The sequence below is a fragment of the Rhea pennata genome, chromosome 3, assembly GCF_028389875.1.
Source record: "Rhea pennata isolate bPtePen1 chromosome 3, bPtePen1.pri, whole genome shotgun sequence".
NCBI classification, from domain to species: domain Eukaryota; kingdom Metazoa; phylum Chordata; class Aves; order Rheiformes; family Rheidae; genus Rhea; species Rhea pennata.
The window spans coordinates 105,740,874-105,766,992 of NC_084665.1; the positions used below are offsets into that span (position 1 = coordinate 105,740,874).

At 33.2% G+C, this 26,119-nt stretch overlaps 1 protein-coding gene across 1 annotated transcript in view; it reads left to right on the forward strand.

Moving 5' to 3' along the window:
• The window catches only part of CSMD1 (CUB and Sushi multiple domains 1), a 1,182,441-nt gene that overhangs the window by 854,731 nt on the left and 301,591 nt on the right, over positions 1-26,119 (forward strand). The window contains exons 12-15 of the mRNA XM_062571121.1: positions 3,147-3,259; positions 19,917-20,099; positions 20,549-20,875; positions 23,121-23,315. Of these exons, the coding sequence (XP_062427105.1) occupies positions 3,147-3,259; positions 19,917-20,099; positions 20,549-20,875; positions 23,121-23,315 (818 nt within the window). The remainder of the gene's footprint in view (positions 1-3,146; positions 3,260-19,916; positions 20,100-20,548; positions 20,876-23,120; positions 23,316-26,119) is intronic.

Consider the following 26,119-nt stretch of genomic DNA (forward strand, 5'->3'; position numbering starts at 1 on the left):
TATTTTACATATCCACTTTTGTAAGCCTCTCCTAAATCACTTTTGTTCATGTACCTCACTGGTGAGGCATTTTCCTTTTAGAAACTTATAGCACTTTTTTAAATAAATGTCACAGTTTTGTCAAGTTATTATAATATCAGTAAGGTTATATTAATTATTCTGACTTTAAACTAACACCTTTCTTTTTGAACATGTACAGTACATGGCAAGCAACTCAAAAATTCCAGACTATCCAGCTCTTGTACTTATGTTTTCATCGTTACAATTAACACAGGTCAAACTTTACAACTTAGCTGTGTATCACTGTGTATTATTAATTTCCTTACTTATCCAAGATAACCTACGTCCGTTTGCTTATGCTAAGCTGCAATAGATTTATTTTTTTCCAATTACTTTTCTATGGAATTAAAGCCATAATACTGTCAACCACTTGCTACCAGGTGATAATCAAAAATCTTCTAGACCATGTAAGAGCATGTATGGCCATTACAACAGCAATTTTAAGAAAGCTGGCAGTAGTACTACCCGAGCCCATTCCACTCAGATGAGAGACATTAAATTTTTGCCAATTTCAATAAAAGAGTAACAAAGCAATAAAATTTACATATGATATGTAGAGCTTCTTGTTCATAACCTTGCTGCATGAGCTTTTAAGTGAAAGACGGAGGGAATTCCTATAGCTTACCTCATGGTTCTTCAGTCTTCACTTCCCACCTTCTCCTTCTTTACTAAAAGCTACTTTAAAGCTTCTTTGTTGAGAAATTCTGCATCTATGGCGTCTTGTGTCAGTTCATCACAGTATTTGTTTTACTTATCTCACATCTATTTATTTATCATAGTCAAAAGTCTGTCTGAATGAGTCTGACATCTCATTGTAACGGTATGATAGTCAGAAGGAAGAAAGAGAATGCAGTATGTGACTCATTCGGATAAAACAGAGTCTACATTAACAAACTGGGCAAATCATTGCTATTTCCCTACATCAAGTGTGGCTACTGCAGTGCCTGAAGGTTCCATCCCAAAAGCTTCCCATATGCAGAGCTCTACCTGGAGTTCAGCGGAGGTGTTCACTCCACGTGATTTTATTCTTTTTTTTGGCTTCCAGGTCTATAAGCTCAGTCACATTATCAATAAGTATTCTAGAGAAAAAGTAGCTCATCAAAATTAAGACATGATCTTAAAAATTCAAGACTACAAACTATTTTTCTAAACAACAAAAGCCAGAAATATGACTCATACTTCTCCAAATAGTGATTTCTGGGTACATTCAGTCTAAAAGTTCTCTATTATTGGACTATATTTATATATACCTTTATTAGGCAAAATGCCTAGTATTGTCCAGTGGTCTGAGTATTAATTCCTTAGCGATGATGAACTGCAACTCAAACCTCTGTACATCAGTGTCACAGAAATTTTCCAGAAAGAGTATCCTGCATACAAAGAATGCTTAGTGCATAGACTTAATGATTAACCAGAAGTTTACACAGGACACAAAATTATCTTTTCCTGCACCTAAACCTAGGTATGCCCAGCTACTCAGGGAAAAAAAAAAAAAAAGGCAGTTCCAAAAACATTTGCGTCATTGATCATTTCAGAAATGATGAGCACAAATGGATTAAATGGAATGGCTTTCATGTCATTCTGTTCTCATTTTTTAGCTCATGCTTTATTATTTAATTAAAACAATTATGGAATACAGGATAGAAACTTCCTACTTGGGCCTTGGTCTTTTCTGTCTTTAATGGAAGTTGTATATGCATATTCAACAACTCACATTCATATAATGGAGGTGGAGGTGTCTGAGTGAGAATGGGCATATATTATTCAGTTTTTCTATAACAGACAAAGGTGGTGGACTCTGGACATAGAAAAAATGCATTTGTTCATAATAAAATTTATACAACTTTTACCTAAGAATTAATTATATTTACTATGCAGTATCCCTGCTCTAGTTTTCCAAAAATCTCCTGCTTAATCTATAAAATAATGAACTACATTGTGAATAATCACAGGATCCTAAGAGTCAGAGCCATACTCTAGACTACAAGAAATGTGCTATGCTAGGTCTGCTTCTTAGCTGTTAATTCACAGAGAGGATTCTAATGGAATAAGTAAGTCTAAATATTAAGTCTAAATAAATGATCTGGTAAGTTCAAGTATTTTTAGATATACCCATGCATGTTTGCTGAAATTCACATAATTTAGATTATTTCCTTTGCTGTAGAGATAGATTTTTCTCAACTTTTGAAAACTGGTGAATGTGGATTCAGATCAGAAGGAGAAAAAGCCAATTTACATTGTTTGTCAAGCTGAAGCATGGAATGTTCCTAGGAAAGGTGTGGGAAATCTGAAGCTGAGTTCACAGTGATGTTCTTACACCAAGCACAGAGATGGCGTTTCAGAATTTAAGTCTTCAACTTCAGTACAAAGAGGAATATTTTAGATGTCAGCAAAATTTTTTTATGGTAGATTTTTTTTGTGAAGAAAATAGATGAAGTTTTTTTTCTCAATAGTTTTTTGAAACTCCTCATTGCATTATCATATCATGATTCTAGATTTACCGTAGAGATCACTGAGAGGGACTAAAGTTTTGTAGTGTTATTCACCAGCTTTTCTGATATGTGTTGCACTGAAGTGCACATCTGTATGTCATTACCATGCATTGTTGCATGAGAAATCATTTTCTTCTTAAATTTAACAGACCATTGTGAGTTGTTAGAATGAGGCAGATTAGGTTGTAGTAACTTTGTATGGGCACATGCACTGTGAAAGAGGTAAACCAACTGCTTTCACTTTTAAAAAAGCATGGCAAAAAAGCAATAGTAATTAAAAAAGTGAAAACATTTTAGCTCATACAGTCCTTTCTGTCTCTAATAACTACTTAGTTAACAAAAGTATTAGGTAGGAACAGCTTTATTAGAAGTGTTTGATCATTCCTAGTTTGGATATAATCATTCACTATTTTGTTCTAAATCTGCATGTTTTTCTAATCCATATAAAATAATTATTTCTATAAGAAATTAGGTGACCAAATCACTAGGCTAATATATTGTAAATAGATCTAAATTAAATTCTGTAAAAAACTTGGGGTTTTTTGGGGTCATTTATGCCTCTAAAAATGACTTTGCAATTTATTGTGTATGCAGACTTACTGGATCTAGTGTTCCTGATCTTATTGTGAGCATGAGCAACCAGATGTGGCTTCACTTACAATCTGATGACAGCATTGGCTCTCCAGGATTCAAAGCTGTTTATCAAGGTATGAACTATGTTTTAAACTCATGTTGTAGCTTCTTTCATTATATTCCAGGGAATCTAGTTCAAATAGGTATTTGGTCCTTTTACAAATTTAAAGTTTTGATACTATCTCTACTGTTAATTAATGAATAATGGAAAGAGAGATTTTTGAACATGTGTAAAGTAATTAAAATAATGGAAGTTAAAAATTTCTATTTTTTCCCTTGAAAGTCAATACTATATACTGATTTCTATCATCTTTGAAAAATATAAAGTGTTATATGCTACAGATGTAATTCTTCATTCTTCTCCTAAGATATCTTATTTGAAAATTGTGGTTAGTGTTCTAAACCTTCATTGGGGTAGTTACAAAACTAAAATTTTTTTCATGCCTCATAGAGAATCTTCACAGACATAGGTCAAAATTAGTATATAATACAGAAAACAGAACAGATATATTGTATATAACTGTGGAAATTAAGAGCCTTAATTTACCAAAAAGAAGGGGGGGGGGGGAAGGGCTTACGGTATGCTAGCCTTATTTGTGATGTGTCTGCCTCAAACAGATGAGAACTTTGGCAACAAAAACATTTAATTTTTCTTGATGATGAACTTCAATCTGATGCATACTTGGGTTGATTCCATTGTAGTAAAAAATATGTGTTACCATTTAGTATACAGATACTGATATTTTCCATTTTAATAGGTTACATAGACTTGCATCTTAGAAAGAGATCTTGCTAGTTAAAATGTAATGTCATAATGTGGTTAATTCCTATATTAATTAGTTCACCTTAGGGATAAGGACAAAAAAAAAACAGTTAATATATTTAATGCTTTCCTCTATATCAAAAATGATTTGATAATAATTCCGTCAGAATTACTAGGCATAAGCATATCATTACTTTGCATACTGTTAGACATAGAAGAAGAATAAATGATCACTTTCTGGAATTACACATTACAATTATTAGTATAGGATGTTCATTTATCTTACTGATCAGAAAATGTAATTGAGACCATTGGTATGACCTGATGACAACAGATTTTGAATTGCTATCCTTTTCTCTTCTTTTATGCTGCAACTAATATCATTTTCACATGCTTGTGCTTTAGCCTTATGCTTCCTGTTTATTTGTAGCACTTGTGGTAGTGTCAATAATAGTCTTGTTCTGTTTCAGTGTTATCACTCAGTTTAAACAACATTGGCATTGTTCCAATGCCATGACTGACATAGACAGAGCAAATAAAAATAATAGGAAAAAAATCCAAGGAGATAGGCCCTAACTTATGAGGATTTGCTATTTCGTCTTTCCATTAGATTCTGAAGGACATTCACTATCATCCTTATTGCATTTCAGACTTGAAAGAACTAGCTGATAGGATTTCAATTCTGAGTCACTGATGCATGTTTTTGAATATGTATTTATCCATTTTGAATTCTCCTGAAAGGTCTTTTTTCTACTCCTAGTCTTGTTTACTATGAGTGAAAGCTGAGGTGAGGTTTATTATAGAAAATTAAATAGTCCAGAGTTCTGGGCCCAAATACCAGTATGTAAGCATTTAGATCATTCTGTTAAACAGATCTTGGCATGATACGACCCTTGCTTTGTGCAGTTCAGACATAAACAGGAGTTAGGGACCATTCATAATAGGCTATTTGAATGATACAACCTTATTTTGAGGTTACAAATGTGGACAGTGCTAGACAATATCAGTAGACTCAAGGTCAGAATTTATTGATGTGGATACAGACTGACGGCACAGGTATTAGGGTTATAACAGTGCCCAGATCAAGACAAGATGCAGTTACTAGAAATTCTTTTTATTGTTGACTCAACAGCCTTTCTTAGTATTAATTTCTTCAGGTTTTATTTTGTCTTTCTATTTAGAATATATAAATGAGTGAAACGTACCTTAACATTTTGGAGTTCAAAGCAAGATAGGAAGCCTGTACTCTTTATCTGTCTCAGAATGACCAGCGTTCTTGCAACATCATTCTTTATTCTCAAAGTTTGTATAATCTGTCCTCTTTTAGTGTTGATCAGCATCCCATTCCTTCTCTGAGTTAGGTAGTCTTGAAACAGGGGATGTTATTGTATTCTACTCAGGGAAAACGGTAGCCTATTTCAGGAATGGATTATTATGTCCTTAATTTATGAGAAATCAAATAAAAGAGGACAGGAGCTTTAACAACTTTATTTCAGTACTTGTAGAGATAAAAGGCCTAACTTGGAATCTGAAATTGCTATCATTTAGTTGGCTGGTCATGTGAATCAGCTGTTACAGCAAATACATGAATCATATTTATTTCCTTGTTCCTCAAATCTCCATGACTAGAACTCCTTGTTGTGTTTCCTGTAACAAGCACCTTAAGCAGGAAAGTGTATTTCACTGTGAACATCCTTAGAAAGTGCTACGTCATCAGTATTAGGCTCTCAAATTTGGATTGGAGCCAGGTCTTGTGGATCAAAACAAAGTATATTTGGATGCTTAATCTCTGTATAAGATTCTGCTCTAAATAGTGTTTTAACATAAGGTGAATAATATGCCTTGTTTAAATTCTGCAAAAAAAAATGAGAGGCTATTTTTACTGTTCAGTCAGTGAAACTAACACAAGAGCAGGAGTCCTCCTCCAACATTTCCCATGTACTGAAAGAGAAACTCTCTGCCTAAATGTTTCTTTTCACCTGTTATTTTTAAGATACTTTAATGTTTAAACATAAAATAAAGAGTGAAAAGTTAGGTAGATGTTAGCTTAAAGTTTATTAAATGATGCATTTATTGCACTAAGGATGTTAAGACAGGCTTGCATGCACAAGGGTTTTGTAAACAGTGTCTGTTGATGATGGCATAGATCGACTCTAATCATGAAAGGAGCAAAGAGGGAAAAAGAAAAACTCTCCCCAGTGGCCAGGCAGGAAGAGCAGTGGCTGGTCCCATACCAGTGAGGCTGCTAATACTTTTCCAGAAGTCTCCACTGCAGCAGGTGGTGGTCGTGAATGTGATTAGAATGATGATGATCTGTTTTGCCATTCTTTTTCCCTAGTACTCTGTGCTTTTCTGTGGGACTGGCTAAAATTTGTCATTGATTGTTCCCATTTATAACACTGATAGAAATATTATAATTAGGTCACCTCTTGCACTTTGGTTGTTAAACTTCTGTGCACATATGTTATTGAGTAATATTTTTGTGTATTCAAATTAATATTATCTACTTTGTTATGCACTCTATTTTGGTATTTCTCTACTTAAACTAAAATCTACAAAACAAGAAGGAGAGAGAAAGAAAGAGTGATTCTCGTTGTGGTGGTAATGGTTTCCCATGAGAACCCACCACAACAACACTGTTGAGGTTTGGAGGGGCAAGGGGCAAGGCCTTTGGAACAACGATAGGAGATAACAGGAAAAAGTACTGTCACAGAGGCTCAGGAAAAACTGTCACAATAACTTACGTATTACAGAATTGTGAATAAAAAAGCAGATGCAGGTGCTCAGTGTTATTAAGGCTAAAACACTAAGGTTGCTAAGACATTGTACAACACGTTCAGCCTGTACCGTTATGCATCTGAAATATACAGTGTTGCCTGAGGGCATGGACATATTCTGCATTTTAGTTAAGCTCACCCCTTCTCATTCCTTCTTTCATGATTTCATCTGTTTTTCATGTGACATTTCTATGCACTGTGCATTAAGATGACTTATTCTCTTTACATAACCCACTTCTAGTCACAGTGCAAATAGAAGAGTATTGGCACAAAATAGGTGCCTGATACTTCTACATTTTTTCCTCAAGCCAAAATTATCTGACTTTTAGATTCTTCTAAAAGATCTAGATCTAGATTACTTCTAGATTATTGTGCTTTTTTGAGATTTATTTGGATCCACTCCCTGCAATTTTCTACCTTTTATGTTCAGAGTTTGCAGAATTGTAAAATGTGAAATGTTTAAAATCTCAGAAGTGTGAAAAATGTTTTATTTGAGGGTGAATTATAACATTTTCCATATTTTGCTTCAGTGTGCTCATTAGTTTTATTAGAAGTTTACCATCTTCTTATGCCATTGACCAAAACTCTATCTGTCTGCCTTCTCAGCATATCTCCTGCTTTTGGATGGGTTTAAAATTTTCAGCTTTTATAATATCACAAGGTATTCTTATCAGATAGTCAAAAAATCTGTCCAAAAATAGGATCTCATTTTAGTGATGATTAATGGATTGCCACATATGGCTTCAAAAAGAGACTACTTTTTGTTTTCCAAGACAGCCTTTGTGATTGCGGTTAGCTCAGAAGAAAGCAAATTGCAGATTTTGATGCCTGATAAATGGTCTACAGAGAGAAAGTATAGTGCTTCTTCATTTGAATCTTTTTTACCAATGAGACTGAGTTTTTCTCAGATTAGAACATGACTCTTCAGCCTCTTCTGCAATATTTCTAAATTGACTATCTGAATCTTGGCTCCATATCTATTACCTTCCAATCTATTTTTATTGTAACTGATTGTAGTAGAAAATTGACACTTTAGCTAGGATTCATCTCACCTAAATTAGAAAATTGGTGAGCATTTCGATGTGCAGTTCACCCATCTTGTATTATTAGTATGTCCACATTAAAATGTCATGAATCGATCCCTTTAAATTAATTGAGATGAATCACAGATTTTGCATATGAATATAGATTATAAATTCAATCATGTTAGCAGCTTACCTAATGTATTAAGGGAAGAGTAGTTCTTACCAAATGCTTGTGCTTCTTCTTTGACCACCTTCAGAAACATCTTAATGTCAGAAATATGCAGTGCTACTAAGTATGCTATCTAGATGTCACTCTTTTCTTGATTTTGCATACAGAGTTGATGTTTCCTTTGAGAAGAGTTCTGTGGTCTCTCTAATTATTCAGGCTTGTGGAACTACTCAGATGCAGTCTGAAAAAGAGAAATGTCAACTTCCCAATAATGGAGTCCACAAGAAAAAATTCAAATGGGACCTCAAGCAATAGTTACCAGCAATAGTTTTAAGTACTAGCAATAGTTTTGAGCTATAGGAAACACAACTGAGAAAACCAAGGTTGAGGTTAGTTTACTAACTTGACAAAGTTGATGAACAGCTACAACAATAGCCTTGATATTTCTTTCTGTAAGTCATCATCAGTTGTCATTCATTAGAAGACAACAATTATTTAAATCCTACCTGTATATGAATACATTATAAAAAATTTCAATCAAGTATGAGCTTTTAATAGATAATATGCAAGATGCTACAGGCAACCTTGACTTTGATATTAACTTTTTAAAAATATATTAAAACCATATTGTTATTACTAAAACATAAAATTATTAATCCATATTAAACACTAAAATGATGAAGAATAAGAATTATCTTCAACTCAGGTTACTTTCCCCAAAAGAGGAAATTCCACAGACTGCATCTGAATGTCCTCCATTCTCTGTTCCAGGTCCCCAGATATCTTAACAGAGTGGTTCAGTAGATATCCAGAGGCATTCTCTGGAGGAATTCAGAGTTTTTGTGCAAAAGAGAGAAAGTTAATTGTTCTGTCCTTGAAGAGAGAGAGATTTTAACACCATAGCTAAGCATATAGGAGGATCTATATTGTATTCCGTTGTAATTGATGATAAAGCTCTTAGTGATGGCAGCATGGCCAGGTTTTGCATCACTCATCTTTATTAAGAAAAAATAAAGAAAATAATACATGCCATTGTTTATAGCTAACTTTGCTAAAATGGATTTTATCTTCTGCCAGAGGCATATAGGAATTGCTAAGACAGTGTATGTATTTCACAGTTGAAATTTCATGACAAAAATTCTGGGGTAACATTTCTTAGTGAATGTTTGTATATGTATTTAGATAAGGTTAAGTTAATGATATAATTTTCAGTTATGTAAAAACTGAGGAGGAAATATATTCAAACTAAAAAATAACAGAGTGTCGCTATCTTTCTTACAGCTAACATTCTTTTTTTCATAATTTCAGTGATATGTTTAGAATGTAAAGGAAAAAGGCAGGACTCTTAAATTCCAGTCATATCACTAATACATTTTTGTTCTTTTACCTAAATGGTAGGGTGTTTAGTAAGGTTATGAAAGACTTCAGTTTCTTCATACAAGGGGCATATCTGAAATCCTCAAATGCTGCTTCCTGAAAGAGTAACATAATCATTGTTTTAAATATACATTAGGACAGGGCCTGATATCCATTGAGTACTCTAATTAAATTTTTTGGGGTTGACTGAAAGCACATATTTTTAATGAATAAATGATTTACTGGCAGAACATTTCTGAGCTCTAACTTAAATTCCACTCCTGCTACACAGCAACTGTTTATAACATCAGTGATGATGGTTTCCTTTGCTTTGTCAATGGAATGTGTCTAAAAGAACCCATGCAAATATGTATATATTAAGTACTGCTTCATATGTACATTTAGGGATAGTACTCATATGATATAAGCCTCAGGATGAAGTAATACTAAAATTAGGGCATATTATCATTTTGAGGTGCATAGGTTACTTGCATGACACCAGCAGACAAAGTATATTTCTGCCAATGATGTGCTAAAACTATTCATAGTCTTCCAAGGGAATTTTTCTTAAGACTTGTTAAAGTTAATGGGCTGAAGCAGAGATTAATCCTGAGATTCAATACGTACAAAATGATTGGTTAAAATAATTCTTATTTAGACTACACACTTTTTTTCCTTTCCTCTTTGGCTGCATTTAGATTGTATTTTGACCAGAGATCTGAGACCACTCATGCCTATAGTTGCCCAGCAACCTGTGATCTGGTGTAGTATTTGGCCAGACTCAAAGCATGTTTAAGGAAAATGATCAGGCTTATTATGCACTTCCTTAATAGAGGTCCAGACATACATTTCTTGTTATGTGGCTGAGACAGACATAGTCATTGCCATGTATATCCAGGCCAGGACCTCTATGGTATATCACATTATACCTTGCGATAATGTGTCACACAATGATGTCAAGTCAAGAAGTTGACCCTGGACACCTTCCTGAAAGGACTCAAGGACTCAGCCAAAAAAAAGGGTCCTGAGTGTTCCACAACCAGCTGATTGCTTGCTAAGATCAAGGTGGGTTGTGTGTTAGGCTGTTTCCATGCTAATGCTCCCATCAGCGTTACCACACAAATCAGTTGTTGTTTAGTCTCCTATGAATTTGTTGAAATTATTAATTTGTACAAATTTTTGTCCTCAAATTATTTTTCTTTTCATACTTAGGCATATATTAATGTGTGTGTTTGTGCATGCATATGAAAGTTTATTTTGTCAAACTGATAAGTTATAAATGCTATTGTGGAATTCAGTACAACCCACATTATTATATTCTTATGTCCTAGATTCATTTTAGCCATTGTTGAGAGCAAGAATTTTTTTTTGTTGTTGTTGTTCATATGTATTCTTCCATCTTTTTAACTTCAATTAAAATTTTATTATCATCTCATTAAAATCAAATGCAGTTTTCAGGTGTTTGATGAGGCTGTCAGTCTACTTCTAAATACTATGGCTATTTTGAATAGTTACACCATAAGAAGATAAAAAGATATAGTCAGATTTGTGTCATTAAACTGCTTCTGTATTATTTGTGCCTGCATTCTAATATTTATTGTGTTTTTTAAATGTCACTTTGTTAAGTTCCAACTGGTCATATGGAAATAATTCCCGAAATCACAAGTTTTCAAGTGGATAATTAAATTTGAGTTCCAAATATTAGAAGTATAATTCCTACTGATATTTGTTACTGAAGTTAGAGTTACGGAAATATTAAGTAACAGCTGAAAATATTCATTCAGGCATACAGGTATCTATTAATAAGATCCTCAGTCAAGAATTGATTTATTTCACTGAAGAGTTGCTTCAAAGTTCTAAATACTTTATTCTTTCAAAATCCTTTCACTAGCTGTGTGATTTACCCATTCAATCCTTAATCAGACATTAATTTCACACTCTGACTGAAATTGATTTGACATGCAAACACCTCCACCTGTTACAATGTCATCATATCCTCCAGAGCAACGTTTTTACACTGTTCTTGTTTCATTAATGATTTTGATTAAAACAAGTTATTGATTTTCAAGATAAAATAATAATTTATATTTGCATTTCTACGGAATTAAAAAAATAAGTCAAACAAAAATATTGTGAAGTTAGTTTTTAGGCTTTTTTCATGTGTTTTATTTGTTGTATACATTATAGTATATAAAAAATCTGCTCTTTATTAAATGCATGAAATGCTGAATTGGGTTAATGAAAAGCTGTAATGTCTAATTTGATATTATGTATGCTTACATGCTCTGTTTTACATCTAAATGCTCTTCTGCATATACAGTATTACTCAATTTTATTTTAATTGTGAGGATGCAACAGTGTTTACTAGAAAATAGATCTAAAATCTGTTGTCCTGGTGGTTTCTGAACATAGCTCGTAGAACATTGTACAACGAAGATTTCTGAATGGAGAGAAGTGAACTATTTAAATGGAATATTTGTGCAGATAAGGCCTTATAGTATATCCTGATAGTAAGTGAAAAGCATCATATTAATTCATTAAATAGTATATGTAGTTTGAGAACAGAATGAAGTTTGGGGAAGAGTGCAGATGACTTGTATTGCCCACAGATTAAATCTGTAATACGATCTTGCAATTTTAAAAGTGTATTTTATGAGATTTCTCATAATTTTGGGTTCAATCACAGAGCTATTCTTTACTTCTCCGCTCCTTTCCCCCCTCCCCTGACCTCTATAGCCAGCATATCTATGGCTAATCCTGTCTTGAGTAGGAAATTAAGTATCCTTCAAGCCAAGATTTTAAAGAAGTGGTCCTTTTACATTTTACATGTTGACTTGGCATTAATGTGCTATTTTTCTGTCAGTGTCCAAAAGAATAATTCAGTGCTTAGGGAACTTTTAGAAAACAGAGTATTTATTCAGTTTAAAACAAAAACATTACAGCTAAAATATGGAATAATGCACTGAATGTTCTGCAATTGAACTAATAGTATTTGTTGTAGTACATAAATTACATGAATTACATGAATCCTTGTGCATGCAGGCAGCTAAAAATTTATTTTAGTCAGTGTCCCTAGGTATTTCTGTTGATCTTGATGAGGTGTACCTCCTTAGGCCATTTGCTTTGTTTGTTTGTCTTCTGTTTTGAAACATAAAAACAACAACAACAACAACAACAACAACAGTTAAAATTATTTTTCCCACGGAGAGGGGTATTCATTTAGGTATAAATGTGGTAGGTCTATGGTCCAATTTCTGGTGTCGTTTTGATGTCTGGCCCAATATTCCAGACTACATTCAGCTCCTTCTAGTGTTATCTAAAAATGTACTCTTGAGTTCATCTGCATTTGAGATATTCCAAAGGGGTAGTGACATGCTAATCAGTTTTATTTACATACATTTATTCAATCCGTTCAATTTTTGTAGGGTGCTCTCACTGAGAATAGATCATATGTACATACTTTGCTTATGAAAATTTGTTTAGGAGTATCAGAAGCTATCTTAATTTCAAGATATTTCAGGTTTCTGTGGTTCACCTCTTTCTATGGTTCACCTTTTCACAAGATTAATTCTTTTGTTACTTCTAATAATTTCTGATGCAACTACACTTTCCTTTTATTGTCCTTCCTGTTTTCCAGTATAGCATGCTAGCTTGCACTCCACAGAACATCTTTTGGTCAGTGTCTTGCCTAGGGCACTACTCGGTCTTTTGTATAGACAGGGTCTCTTCTTTCTGTTTGTAAAAAAAATACATGCTCTGCAATTTAAGCGACTTGATGTTCCTTATCACAAAACATTAGAATAAAAACCTATAATAAGACCAAAAGACTGTTTGTCTTCTTGCATGTTGATGCTAGACAATAAAGAAAGTTGAAGGAAAAAACTGGTCAAGTACACAGCGATAAGTCATGAGGCAGTGATAATTCCAGCATACTTCCCTGTTTCCATGATCCGTAAATCCGGCACTTCCTAGATGAGAGGTTATATCTTTGAGTTTACTGTCTTTCAATAACATTTCTCTCATGTATTTGTCTAGTCATTTTTTGAATCCACATAAATTTTACATCTCAAAATTGAGAAGGGGAAAGGGAGAGGGAAAGAGAAAGAGAAAGAGAACCTTACTGTGTGAAAAATGGCTACGTTACCTGCTTTGAACCTCTTAACTGTAAGTTTCGTTTGATGTGCCATACCTGCTGTATTGTGAGAGACGATGAAGAGTCCATCCCGCTTTATCTTCTCCACGTCACTGCTAATATTTTTGATTTTATAGATTTCATAGCTCTTTTGCATGTATCCTTCAGTCATCTCTTTAAGGCTGAAGAGCATAGTCGATATTGTCATTTTTCCATTACTGACAAAAAGCAGTAGCCTTTGTATTGAAGTGACATTGTAGGATCTCAGGTATTGTCTTGAACTAAGCAGATTTCACCTTGTTTTAACAAGAGTCTAGCAGTCAAATGATTTATTACCTAACTTGGCTATACAAATCCTGTATGTGGTAAAGGTCTGACAAGATCAGGCAGTCACTGCATTGCAGACAGCTGCCCTTTATATTAATAGAGGCTGGGGGAGATGGTTGTGCAACTTTCAGACTGTAGCTGGGAACCAGCGAGAAGAAAGTGGACAGTGATTGAAAACATACAGAAAAATGGGGTAGTCAAAGGGATTGCAATGAGTCATCATTGAGGTCTTCTGGGAGGAATATGATATTCATGGTGGGATTTTATTCTTCAGATTTGGATTTAGACTGTCCCATTCCTTTTGAGGAAGACCAAGACTGTCAATGTTAGCATCCAGAGAAGTTTTGGAAGAGTAGGCATAATACCAAAGAAAAAAAGAAACAAATTGGAAATGATCAAATGTGGTTTTGGTATAACAATGTTGACTGTATTATAAAGGAGGCTTTTCTACATTTTGCTAATTTGGGCTACTAAACTGTTAAAATATTAATTGGGCTGACAGTGAATGCTTAGGTTCATAGATGTGGCATGTTTCCTTTTGCTCCAAAAAGTTACGGTGAGATCCAGTCTATTTAACTGAAAGAATTGAAAAGAGTAAAATTCCTATATATGAACAATAACTTTGATTTTTTTCCCCTTTTCTAGTGTATCCTTTTTGATATGAGGGAGCAGAACTACACAGAGTATTCAATATGCAAAAATGACACAGGTTTATGTGCCATCAGAACTCTATTTTCATTTTTGTTTACTATTTGTTTTCTAATAATTCTTAACATTTTTGATAGATTACAGTTTCATAGTGTTATCTTTTATACCCTAGAGTTCTTATTACTGAGAGGAAACTATCAATTCAAAGCCCATCATTCTTCCTGAAAACTTGTAATTAATTTTTGCCAGGTGTATAATTCTATAATTATTGATACTGAATTTCATCTGGTGTTTCATCAGTCAGTTAGCCAGTTACTAAGCTCATCTGCAACAGGTAACAGAAAGCTACTTTCTTATCCGTATTCAGATTTGGTCTGTGACTTATCTATGTTCTATTTTGTCTATGTCTACCCTGGTCATGTAAAATTAGTAGGCTAACGAGCAGGCATTTTACTTTTACACATGATTTTTCCACATTCTCAAATGGAATATTTAAGTACATAACAAATGTTAAACTTGTGGAACAAATTTATCAAATAGAATTGATTTTTTCTTCATGGTGTGTTTTATTATTTTCACTAATTTTTATTTTAGTTTGTTTTATTTAACCACCAAGATATCTCTATGCTCTGATAGTGAACTGTTAGTTTAAATAGACTTCCTCTAAAAATTTTTCATTCTGACTTTCCATCTATCTTACTCTAAGGTCATGTTTGTTTTTCAGTATGGACACAGTATGCAACCAGATAGATGCAACAAAAATTAATCTACTGAATATATTCTGTGGCCTTTTCAGTACCAGCAAGGACAAAATATTTCATAAAAATTGTGAGACATCCCTTCAGTTGCTGCTGAAAACTATATGGCCTGTGAAGGAGGTCCTTTTTATAGCTGGAGACTGATAATAAATTTTACTGTAGAATTTCTTTAAAGAAATTTACTTGAATAATGCTAAAATTGTGGTCATCCATAAAATTATCATGTAAGGTCATTCTGTGTACCTTTTAGCTTTAATAGGCAAGTTTACAGTCCGTTATGTATTATCTGAAATATTTTTTTTCTATTAGTTTTATCTTTTTCACTTTCACTAGTTGTTCCTTTTAATTACAAAACAGGGAATATATATATATATATATATATATATATATATGTATCTGTATATATGTATATAATCTCATTCACTTTTATCATATTTCCTCTTATTCACATCCTCTCCTGCAATCCTGAGCTTTTCTTCTCAAGTAATATTCATAATATTTATTTAGATGCTTAACATCACTTTAGAATTACCATAATTCCTCCTTTTAAAGAAAACACAACAGGTGAAAAAGTCTTTGATTGAATTCAAAGTGTATGATCTTCTCATCTGAAATCTAATCTCATCATTCTTCCAATATTAAGGATAGAATATTCCCTAAAACTCAGTAAATATTTCCAGTTTACAAACAGGATGAACAGTCTCTTTCCATAGGATACTGAAGAAGTACATGAAAGCCAGAAACAATTGAATAAGATTTATGTTAATATTTTTGGTAACCAGAGGAAGCTGATATTTGAATTTGAGCTTGAGAGCTTATTTGCAAACTTCATGAAGTTCACGCAGCTCTAAGGACTCAGATCAAAAGAACTCCAATTTTGAATGAGTACATAGAAAAATCCTAAAGGAATAGAGTTTGTATTACCACAGTTTAAATAGATTAACATAGCTTTTATTTTCATGTTTACTGTTTTAAGAGCCTTTTCTGCTCTATAAGATTTCTGTAAAAGCTCAACACAGCTCTTACAGACTTGTCAGAAGAATGCTCTCTTTTTTGCCTTGTGATATGATGTCTCCTTCCAATTGATGAAGGAGAGTAATTAGAGCATGAGTTTGGTAATAGGCACTGTCAAATATAGACATTTTTTAATTTGTTCTCTGATCAAACCAGTAGAAGTGTGACAGGTACAAGAATAAACAATGAAATAAAAACTCATCATTACATGAATCTAATACTTTATATTTAAATATAACCAAATAGTATTTGTTTTGTATAAAAGAATTTGGCCCTTTCCATCTTCCCTAAATTTTACTCCATCATTAATATATGTGACAGAAAGTTACTTCTTTGGTGAAGGGGAATGTACAGACATGTATTTCTTGCATCTGACCTAAACTGCTTTGTCCTATCATCCCCTCATGATTTCCTAAATACTGAGAAAGAATATTTAATATAGTGCTCTGTGGCCAGCAAAATTTTAATATGGACTTATATTTTTTAATACTTTATTAAGGACCCTAGAAAGTCAAACATTATATCTAGGACTATTACTAAAATTTTATATTTTTTTGTGAGGGAGGGAGATTTTTTCATCCTTTCCAGCACATTCTTGAGGTCTATCTATGAGAAATTTAGACAAGTAAGATAAAACCTTTTGTGATTTAATATTCCTCAAATGTTTTAGAAGGAAATTATTTAAGATTTTTTTAATATGTTGCATTAGTTGATAGTAACTCAAGAGCAAAAATAGCTGTAAAACTTAAAATGTGAGTGGAAATTTGTTGAGATATCTGAGTTGGGTGTGCTCTTTGATTTTGTGGAGGGAAAGAAATTAATCTTTTGTCATATTGTAAATTAATTGATAGATTATTAAATAATTTAAATTGTGGGATTGATGATAATACCTGTAATTTAATATGAGTAAGAATTATATGAATGTTATAGCAAATGTTCATACTAGCAAATTTATGTGCAATTTAAAGCAAGAAGTGACTGCTATCCATTAAATTTAAATAGATGCTTTCTGAACTGAATAACATGCTATGCGCATATGCACTAAAGCACATTTTCTGAAAAGACAGATAGTCTTCACTTCAAGACTTGAAGAGATTTAAATTCCTAGAGCTGAATGGAATTTTCCAAAACTTTTTATCGTCAAAATGCAAATCATACATTGTCAGAAGTATCTCATAAATTTCTGGCAAGTTTAGTAAATTGTTTTTGTGTTAAGCAAACAAGCACAAACCCTAACATTTGAGATAACTAAAATTAAGACATCTCATTTAGATATTTTTATGAGTTACTTGGCTTTTCAGTGTGAAATAATGTGTTAACAAAATTCCTTTAAATGTATTTTAAGAGAGAAGATAAAATTCATCACTGAAATATATATATATGAGATAATCAACAGATTTCATTAAAGCTTTTTTTTTCCCAAAGAATGAAAATATATTTTTTAAATTTTGACCTGAAATCAGTTTTTTATTTTAAACTGCTTGCTTGTGCTTGCAAATTAGCTATTTAAATATCCAAATATTACCTCTATCCCACATGAAATGGATCATTCTTGAATGAAGGCTGATACTGAGAAGCACTAAGTATTCATCAAGTATACCTGTCACTAAAGTGTGTCTGAACTTCCTGCCTTTCTCTGCACTCTCCCATCTATCAATAAAAACTCCGTTCCGAGTGAAGACATAGTGTATTATCTTCCTATAAAAAAAGGCATTTACTATTTCAACCTGTCAGGAAGCTTAATTCTATCTCATTTCTGTGGAAAGTTTTGGCTCAGTGATCCGTAACCCTCTCCTAGGGCCTGGTATATCTCCTAAGAGTTAGAAAGCATCCTGATCTGTTTTCTACTTCAGTGAATTCATTAATTAAAGATGCTACGATACTTGCTCTGTAGACCGTGGGAAGAAGCACACGCTGCTTTCTCTTAAGGGATAAGTCTGGAGCAATGCCTCCGCATTGCTCTGCAGGCAGTTTGCCTCCTGACGCTCCTTCCTGAAGCAGTGTTACCCTGATCTTCTTCAAGATACAAAGGATTTTTGGATAAAAACAGCTGATGATCATTCATACATTTTGGATTAGATGTAGCTCGGATAAACTAAAATGTGATAGTGCTGTCGTTTTCTGTAGGTTCTCACGTTTTTACATGGAATGCAGAGCTCAAGAATTAACTGGGAACACACAAGTTTCCAACCCTGCATAGTGGCAGCAGGAATCAATGTCGCATAGGAGGAGCAGGTAGACGAAGCTCCTTTAAGGCATTTCTGAAGACATATAGTTTGTAATCCTTATTTAGAAATACTTTTTATGATATTGTTCTACTGGCATTTTTCCATATTTGTGTATTGGACTTCTTAGATGATGTTTTTCATTCATCTGATACATTCTGGCCTTCTCTTCATACAAATAATTATTTAAATAAAATAGGTGATTTTGAAACTCTTGGAAGTCAAAAGTGGAATAGTTACCTTTAATTTGTTCTTCAATGTTTGATCTTTATATTACCAAAAAAAAATGTTATTTGTCAAGATAAAGGGATGAATACATGTTTTCTTGTAAAATATATGGTGATTCTTTCTAAATGTATTTGTCAGCAATCTGTTCACAACTTAAGGGTGAAAGCATAGTTGATTAACTACACCTATCATAATAAATCACACCTACTACCATCCTGCATATGACAATTTCTGTTAGAGTTAGTGTGTCAAGATACACACTTCTGCCAGCATTGAACATTAGTAGATTTAATGATATTTGACTTGAGACAAGTTTAATACTATTCAGTGAGTTAATTTTCCTGTTATCCTTAATAATGTTTCATATTTTGTACCTTGGATTGAACTGTGAAACTTTAAGTAATGAGAATTTTATCGCTGATTTCATTGGAATGAGGTTTACATGATTTTTCTACAGAAGTAGCAGCACAGCTTATTGGATCAAAAATGTTTATTATTGTTGCTGCTCAAATGGAAATTAATAGTGAAACGGTTTTAAATTTAATGGGAAAGAATCATTAAATTTAATAACCAGAAAGTCTTCATTTTCAGTGGATATCTGTGTTTGTAACTACGCTATAATTATTTCTAAAGTGATACAATATTTTCATTACAGACAATTACTGTTTACAGACAATTGATGTTTATAGTTCCTGTAGCTAATATTCTTGCTATTCATAGACTTCATAAGACTAGTTTTTTTTATAGTTACCTTGTATGTGTATATTTAGTGTTAACAAAAGAAAAGAATGTTATATAAATAGTATATCTCCTAGAATATATCTATGAAGTATAATGTGAAATGTTACTCTCTTTTCAGTGTATCTAGATGCAGCTGGCAAAAATATGGCTATAATGTAAAATATGAGATATAAAAAATAATTCCTCAGTCTCATGTTTATTACATTTCAGTGCTTAAAATAACATCCATAGAACTCGCCAGTAAATTACATACTTTTAATCATATTGCTGATAGCCTTATAAATTGAATTTCAGATTTGAGAGTTAAGATAAATTATTTAGTGCTAGTACTTCATTACCAGAAATTGGATCTACATATTAATATAGCTCCAAAGAGACTCTTTCACAGCTTTTACCTTTTATTCATTTTCAGTTGTAAATATTAGTTCAAGATATAATGATTAGTTCAAGATATAAAGTATTTTGAAGGTACTTCTGATATCGAAAATTAAGTTGTTTGCAAATACATTTTTATTAATATTGTTTCTTTTCTTTTCCTTTTTTTTTTTTTTTTTTTTTTGATATTCAGAAATTGAGAAAGGAGGTTGTGGCGATCCTGGAATTCCATCCTATGGTAAAAGGACTGGCAGTAGTTTTCTACATGGAGACACACTTACCTTTGAATGTCAAGCAGCTTTTGAACTTGTGGGAGAGAGAACAATCACATGTCAACAAAACAACCAGTGGTCTGGCAACAAACCCAGCTGTGTTTGTAAGAATTATTTTTTTTTGACTGCTAAATACATTTTCATACCTGCTCCTTTACCGTTTAGGAATAATAGCATTCAAATTTGAGGTTTGCATTTTCGTTTCAGAACAGAAAAGCCTAGTGCTTTATCAATTTATACAGTTTTTGACACAGCAGATATTACCTTTGCATTCTTTGGCATTCTGTATGTGCTTTTAATAATATCTCGCAAGCTCTAGTGCTGTCACGTAGCCTTATGTGAGGAAATAAAAACATGAAGGCACAAGAAGACTGACATGCTAGATTGGAGAAATGTTCTGACAGTCTGCAGCTTGTTGCTACCTAGAGGTTGCATATGTAGTAGCTTTAAAGTTCAATCTTCAAAAATATTTTCCACAAGAATAGAAACCATAAAGATGGGCAGTTGTAATGTTTATGGATATATTTTGAGAATCTATTGTTGTTTTTCTCAGTCTCATGTTTCTTCAACTTCACCACACCGTCTGGAATTATTCTTTCACCAAATTATCCTGAGGAGTATGGGAACAACATGAACTGTGTTTGGTTGATTATCTCAGAGCCAGGGAGCAGAATCCATCTGATTTTCAACGATTTTGATGTAGAACCTCAATTTGACTACCTTACAGTGAAAGATGATGGGATTTCAGATTTACCACCTCTTGGAACTTTTTCTGGCAATGAAGTCCCTTCTCAACTTGCTAGCAGTGGGCACATAGTAAGACTTGAATTTCAGTCAGATCACTCTACCACTGGAAGAGGATTTAATATCACTTATACAAGTAAGAACCTCTTTTTATCTTATGTCTCTTTTTTATCTGTTTTTAAAATTTCTATTCAAGCTATCTTTCTTTATAATAATGAAAAGGTGAGTGGAATATGTTTTTATTTGGAAGACAGAAGTAAATTGTGATAATACCGAGGAACGCTCTTCATTCCTTAAGGTGTCTTCAGTAGATGCCTTAATAGATATAAACTACGCTTCAGTAGATACTGTATAAATACAGAGCATCTAACTAAAGCCCAGATCATTCAGATAAAGGCACCCCTTGCAAATGTTTTACTGTACTTAACTCTCAATGGAACCAGTAGGAATAAAGTTACAAAGGTGTTATGCTTAGAACCCAAATATAGTGATTGTTATCTGAAAAGCACAGAAAAATAAAAAGAATAAAAATTATGACTGCAAACACATAGTTCTGAGAGCTTGCTCTTGTATTGCATTATATTTTCTAGTCAGATAATGTTTTATCTTAGAATATGGATCCCTAAGAATACAGATCCCTTTATAGCGGTACACCTCATAGTTACCTTCTGTCTCATTTCTCTAGTTTCTAAGAACGTAGGTGATCTTATGCAGAAGTCTTTCCCATAGGAGTACACTAATTTAGGAATCATGCTTTTGCCTAGCTACAATTTCCATGAAATTTTTAGGAACTTAGTATCTTTGAAAATGCAAGTCACAAGTGTGCAAAATTTAGTTGCAATCGATTAGCAAGTTCAAAAGTTATGAAATGTAGGCCTGGCAGACAAAGACATACAAAGAAGTGTTGAAAGCACAAATCTTTCTCCTTTTGTAAAGCAGGCTAAAAAATATCTGGCTACATTGATTGCTAATACATGCATCTGTTGTTTTGTTTGTATTAAAGCCTATAACTCGACAGTGTTCTAGTTGAACAGTCTCATAACCACATTTTCATGTGGAAAACATTGAGGTTTACCATAGACTGCTGATTCTCCTGGAAGTTTTATTAGTGACTCAAAGACAGAACTGATGGAGATTATCTTTTTACTTGAAGAAATTACCTTCTAAGGCTGTGGAAGAAGTTAATTGGCAATGAAGTTTGCTTTACTGCATCTTATGCTGTTCCTATCTTGTGTTATTCAAGATAATCAGTCATTTAACAATATTTGTCCTGTGTCAATATGTTTCCCTGCATTATTTAAAATGATGCCCTATATAAAACTAGGATCCACAGCCTGCACTGTCTAAGACTCTTACCTAAGTTGTTCCTTTGCTTTCAGACAAGGGTATAAATATTGTCCTTTGAAGAACGGCAAGAGAAAAGACACATACTTACCTTACCTAAGACTGCATAGATTAAAAGATTCACCAGAACATGTGAACATGTGAGGCCTACATTTTAGGTCTTCTTCAGTCTGAGATAGATTATTTAGATCCATCTTTTTTTTTTTTTTTTTTTTTTTTTTCCCTGTATGCCTTTCTACCAAAGTAAAAACAGACTGTGATAAGGACAATCTTTACTGCTTTTGTTTGAAGTGGAGAATTGCACAGCTAGGAATATAAGACTCATGAATCTAACTCCATGAGAGTCCCGATCACTCAGGCATTATGCAAAAGCTCTTTCCACTACTACATTTTTCTCATTAAAATAGGGGTTACTTTGGAGCTTGGCACATGCAGTATGTGCTAGAAGGTAGGTGAGGGCATCTCTAGTTTTTAAATCGGTAGTGTTCTTAATAAAAGTGCCTGGTAATCTAAGTTCAGCCAAAATGCTAGTGCTTCTGAGCATCCAATGTATCTGTTCCACTCACGTGATTTAAATGAAATCTATATTGAAGCAGTTTATCGATTCATTAACAGAATGTAACAGGCAATCAGTGAGCTATGCATTCAGGATCAATATGAGCAATTCAACAGATAAACCACAATGCTTGAATCTTAAAAACTGTTAGTAAACACCTATACATTTCTAAATACCTTCTATAGTTCTAATCCCTTCCCCACGTATACATTCATGCAGTTAGTTACTGGACATAAGGGTTACAAGCTCACACCTCCTTTTTCCTGAACTGTACGCACGTGAACTGTATGCACATCCTGAAGAGCATGGAGGTGTTCTAACTTTGCATGCATCCATGCTGCCCTCCACAATTTACTCATCCACACATTGGTGGGAAAGCCCTCAACAAGGTCGCACACACTCTCATAAAGAGACGAAGTTCAGAATTTTTGTTTTATTGTTGTTATTATGATTATTTTGTTTATTATATGTTTATTATCAGCCTTTGGTCAGAATGAATGCCATGATCCAGGCATTCCCATAAATGGGAGACGTTTTGGAGACAGATTTCTTCTGGGAAGTTCTGTTTCTTTTCATTGTGATGATGGCTTTGTGAAGACCCAGGGTTCTGAATCCATAACGTGCATTATGCAGGATGGAAATGTCGTATGGAGCTCTACTGTCCCACGTTGTGAAGGTAAGAGCTCAATCTTTACTTTGCAGCTACATTTTGCATAATTAAACTATTTAAATTTAGCTTACTTTCCACGTTTTGCACATAAATAAGACTGTCTTAGCTGAAATTATTCATTTGTCTTATTTTAGCACTCTTCTAGTCAAATCAGAAGAGCAATAATAGAAACTAGATAGCTTGCTTTTATATTCTTGGAATAAATTAGCATTATAAAATCTGGTTGCTATTCTTTTCAAGTTCTGATTGTCACCATTTGTATTTGGTAGTGAGTTATAGCTGTTATAACAGTTTTGGTTGTAACATACTGAAGAATAAATATAATTACTTACTATACACAAAAGTGAGATAAATTTCTATTTATTTTTTTTTAAAAAAACTTTAATTTCCTCAAAAAAAGGATATACATGAAGTTTTGTAACACATTACATTTGTAGAGATATTTTTAAAGTTCGTTATATTCCCCAAAATTATTTAATTCAGAAATTCCAAATCTATTTTTCTGTCCTTGACTAGGAGAATAAACAGATTAAGATGAGCTATTTTAAGATTATATTTTTCTGTAATGTGAAATAGATTGAGGAAAAAAAAAAAAAAAACTTGCCTCCATGATGCTTAAGGGTGAATGTACTCCATAGGTCATAAGGCAAAAAGTTTGTATAGATTTAATAAATAGCTAGTGTGTTTCTATAAAAAATATTGTTCAGAATGTTGTGTACCTTCTGGCAAAAAAAGATACATAGTCAGGCACTCACTGAAATCTTACATTTTTGCAGAAACAAATCCAAACCCTATAAGTGGTATAAATCTCACATTTACATTAATTTCAGTGTCATTACTGTAACTTAAGTGTCTGTTTCATATTACTTTTGTGATATTTTTAACAATTTGGAAACTCATTTCTCATAAGTCTGTACATTTCTAAGAAGATTTAGATTTTACTGAAAAAATCTGTCAGCAGTCTGATAATATGTGATATATGTGAACCTAAGTATTGCACTAGCATGGTTTCTTCTCCAAATTAGGCTATATAATGAGTCACTCAGGGGAGCAAGTTTTTTGCCTGGAGCAAAACCAGCCCACTCCAAGCTGCAGTATAGGGAAAGATTCTTCATCAAGAGGTATCTTCTCATTTTTGAGCTCCATGCACATAACTGACACCTGAACCTGATAACTGAACAGTACTCAATATAATCTTTGTACAATTTTATTAGACAGTTTCCGCAAGGACATAGATAAAAGAGCAATGATGAGTGCTTAAAGATGAAAATTGATAGAGAAAACAAATACTAAAATGGCTGAGAAAGTACAAAAATACAGCTCAGTTATCTTTTCTGTGAGCCTTGTGGAACATTTACCTAGTTTTTAGTGAGGAAAGGATTAGTTTATTAGATTTTGTCTATTGTTTCTTTTGAAGACTGTATAGTTTTGAAATTACATTCAAGATGTGTTCTCTTTTTGATGTGAATTCTCTTTTTTAATGATCTTAAAGAAGTTTTGGGGGTTTAGATAGTGATATGGACCAAGCATCCTTGCTGGATAATTTAGTATGTTTCTGCTTCTCAGAGATTTCTGAACAACTATTTTTTCCTCCTGTTTTTTGTTCTGTATTTTTAACAATCTCTATAATAAATGATACCTGAAGTATAGGTAGTAAATAATATGTTATAATCTGGTGATAATCAACAAGCTTGTGGTTGCTCTTGTGTTTAATATGACCAAATTTAATAAAAAAATAAATTTCTTCATCAACTATGAAAATATAATCTAATACAATTTTCCTGGCTTATCATTTTTCCTTGGAGACAGATTCATTGTGTATGTTTTATATTTTGGGTGGTTATTTCTTTTTACCTTTTTAAATGTGGACAAACTTCCAAGATAAGTGCAATGTACTGGTACAAGTCTTGAGGAACATTAAAATAATCTCTCTGAGTTCAGTATTTGTTATAAACAGTCAATTAAAGCAAGAAATATTAATTTATTTCTCAAAAATTTATTACTATTAATTTCCATATAGTATTACAAGTTTGCCTGTCACTACTTAGAAAAACAGAAGATAAATGATAAGATTCCATGTGCTACAATGTGGAATTTGCTAATAATGGTGCCACCAGCTACTTGAGCATAATACATAATGCTAAGATAATAATGATATTTAAAAAAAAAAAATTACATGACCTTAAAAGTCTTTCTGTTTTGGACTGTTCCATAGCTTTTGATAGAATATAACACCCAAAGCCCTGTGCTATATTTCTGTATTTGTTTAAAATTCTTCAATTTGGTATGTATTGCCTAAAAATCAGTTTTCATCTAGGTTTGTAAGATTGTGTCCTGAAAACAACCTTACAGTTGTGCTTCTCTGATCCTACTCTGAAAAATCTTCCCTCTCTAGACTTGTAATTTTCCAAACCCTGTGGCAATACTTTGCCCTTTTATAAAATAGGATCAGGTTTCAGAATATATAAGCAAAGTGGACATAAACAAGTCCATGGGACCTGATGGGCTGCACCCATGAATGCTGAGGGAGCTGACTGATGTCATTGTGAAGCAACTCTCACTGATCTTGGAAAGGTCTTAAAATCAGGAGAGGTTCCTAAGGATTAGAAGAAAGTAAATGTCCCTCCTATCTTCAAGAAAGGCAAAAAGAAAGATCCATGGAACAATAGGCCTCAGTCCTTGATCCTTGGGAAGGCAATGACACAAATCCTCGTGGAAAACGTTCCCAAACACCTGAAGTTTCCAAACACATGAAGGACATAGAGGTGATTTGGAGCAGTTAGCATGGATTTCTGAAGGAGAAATCATAT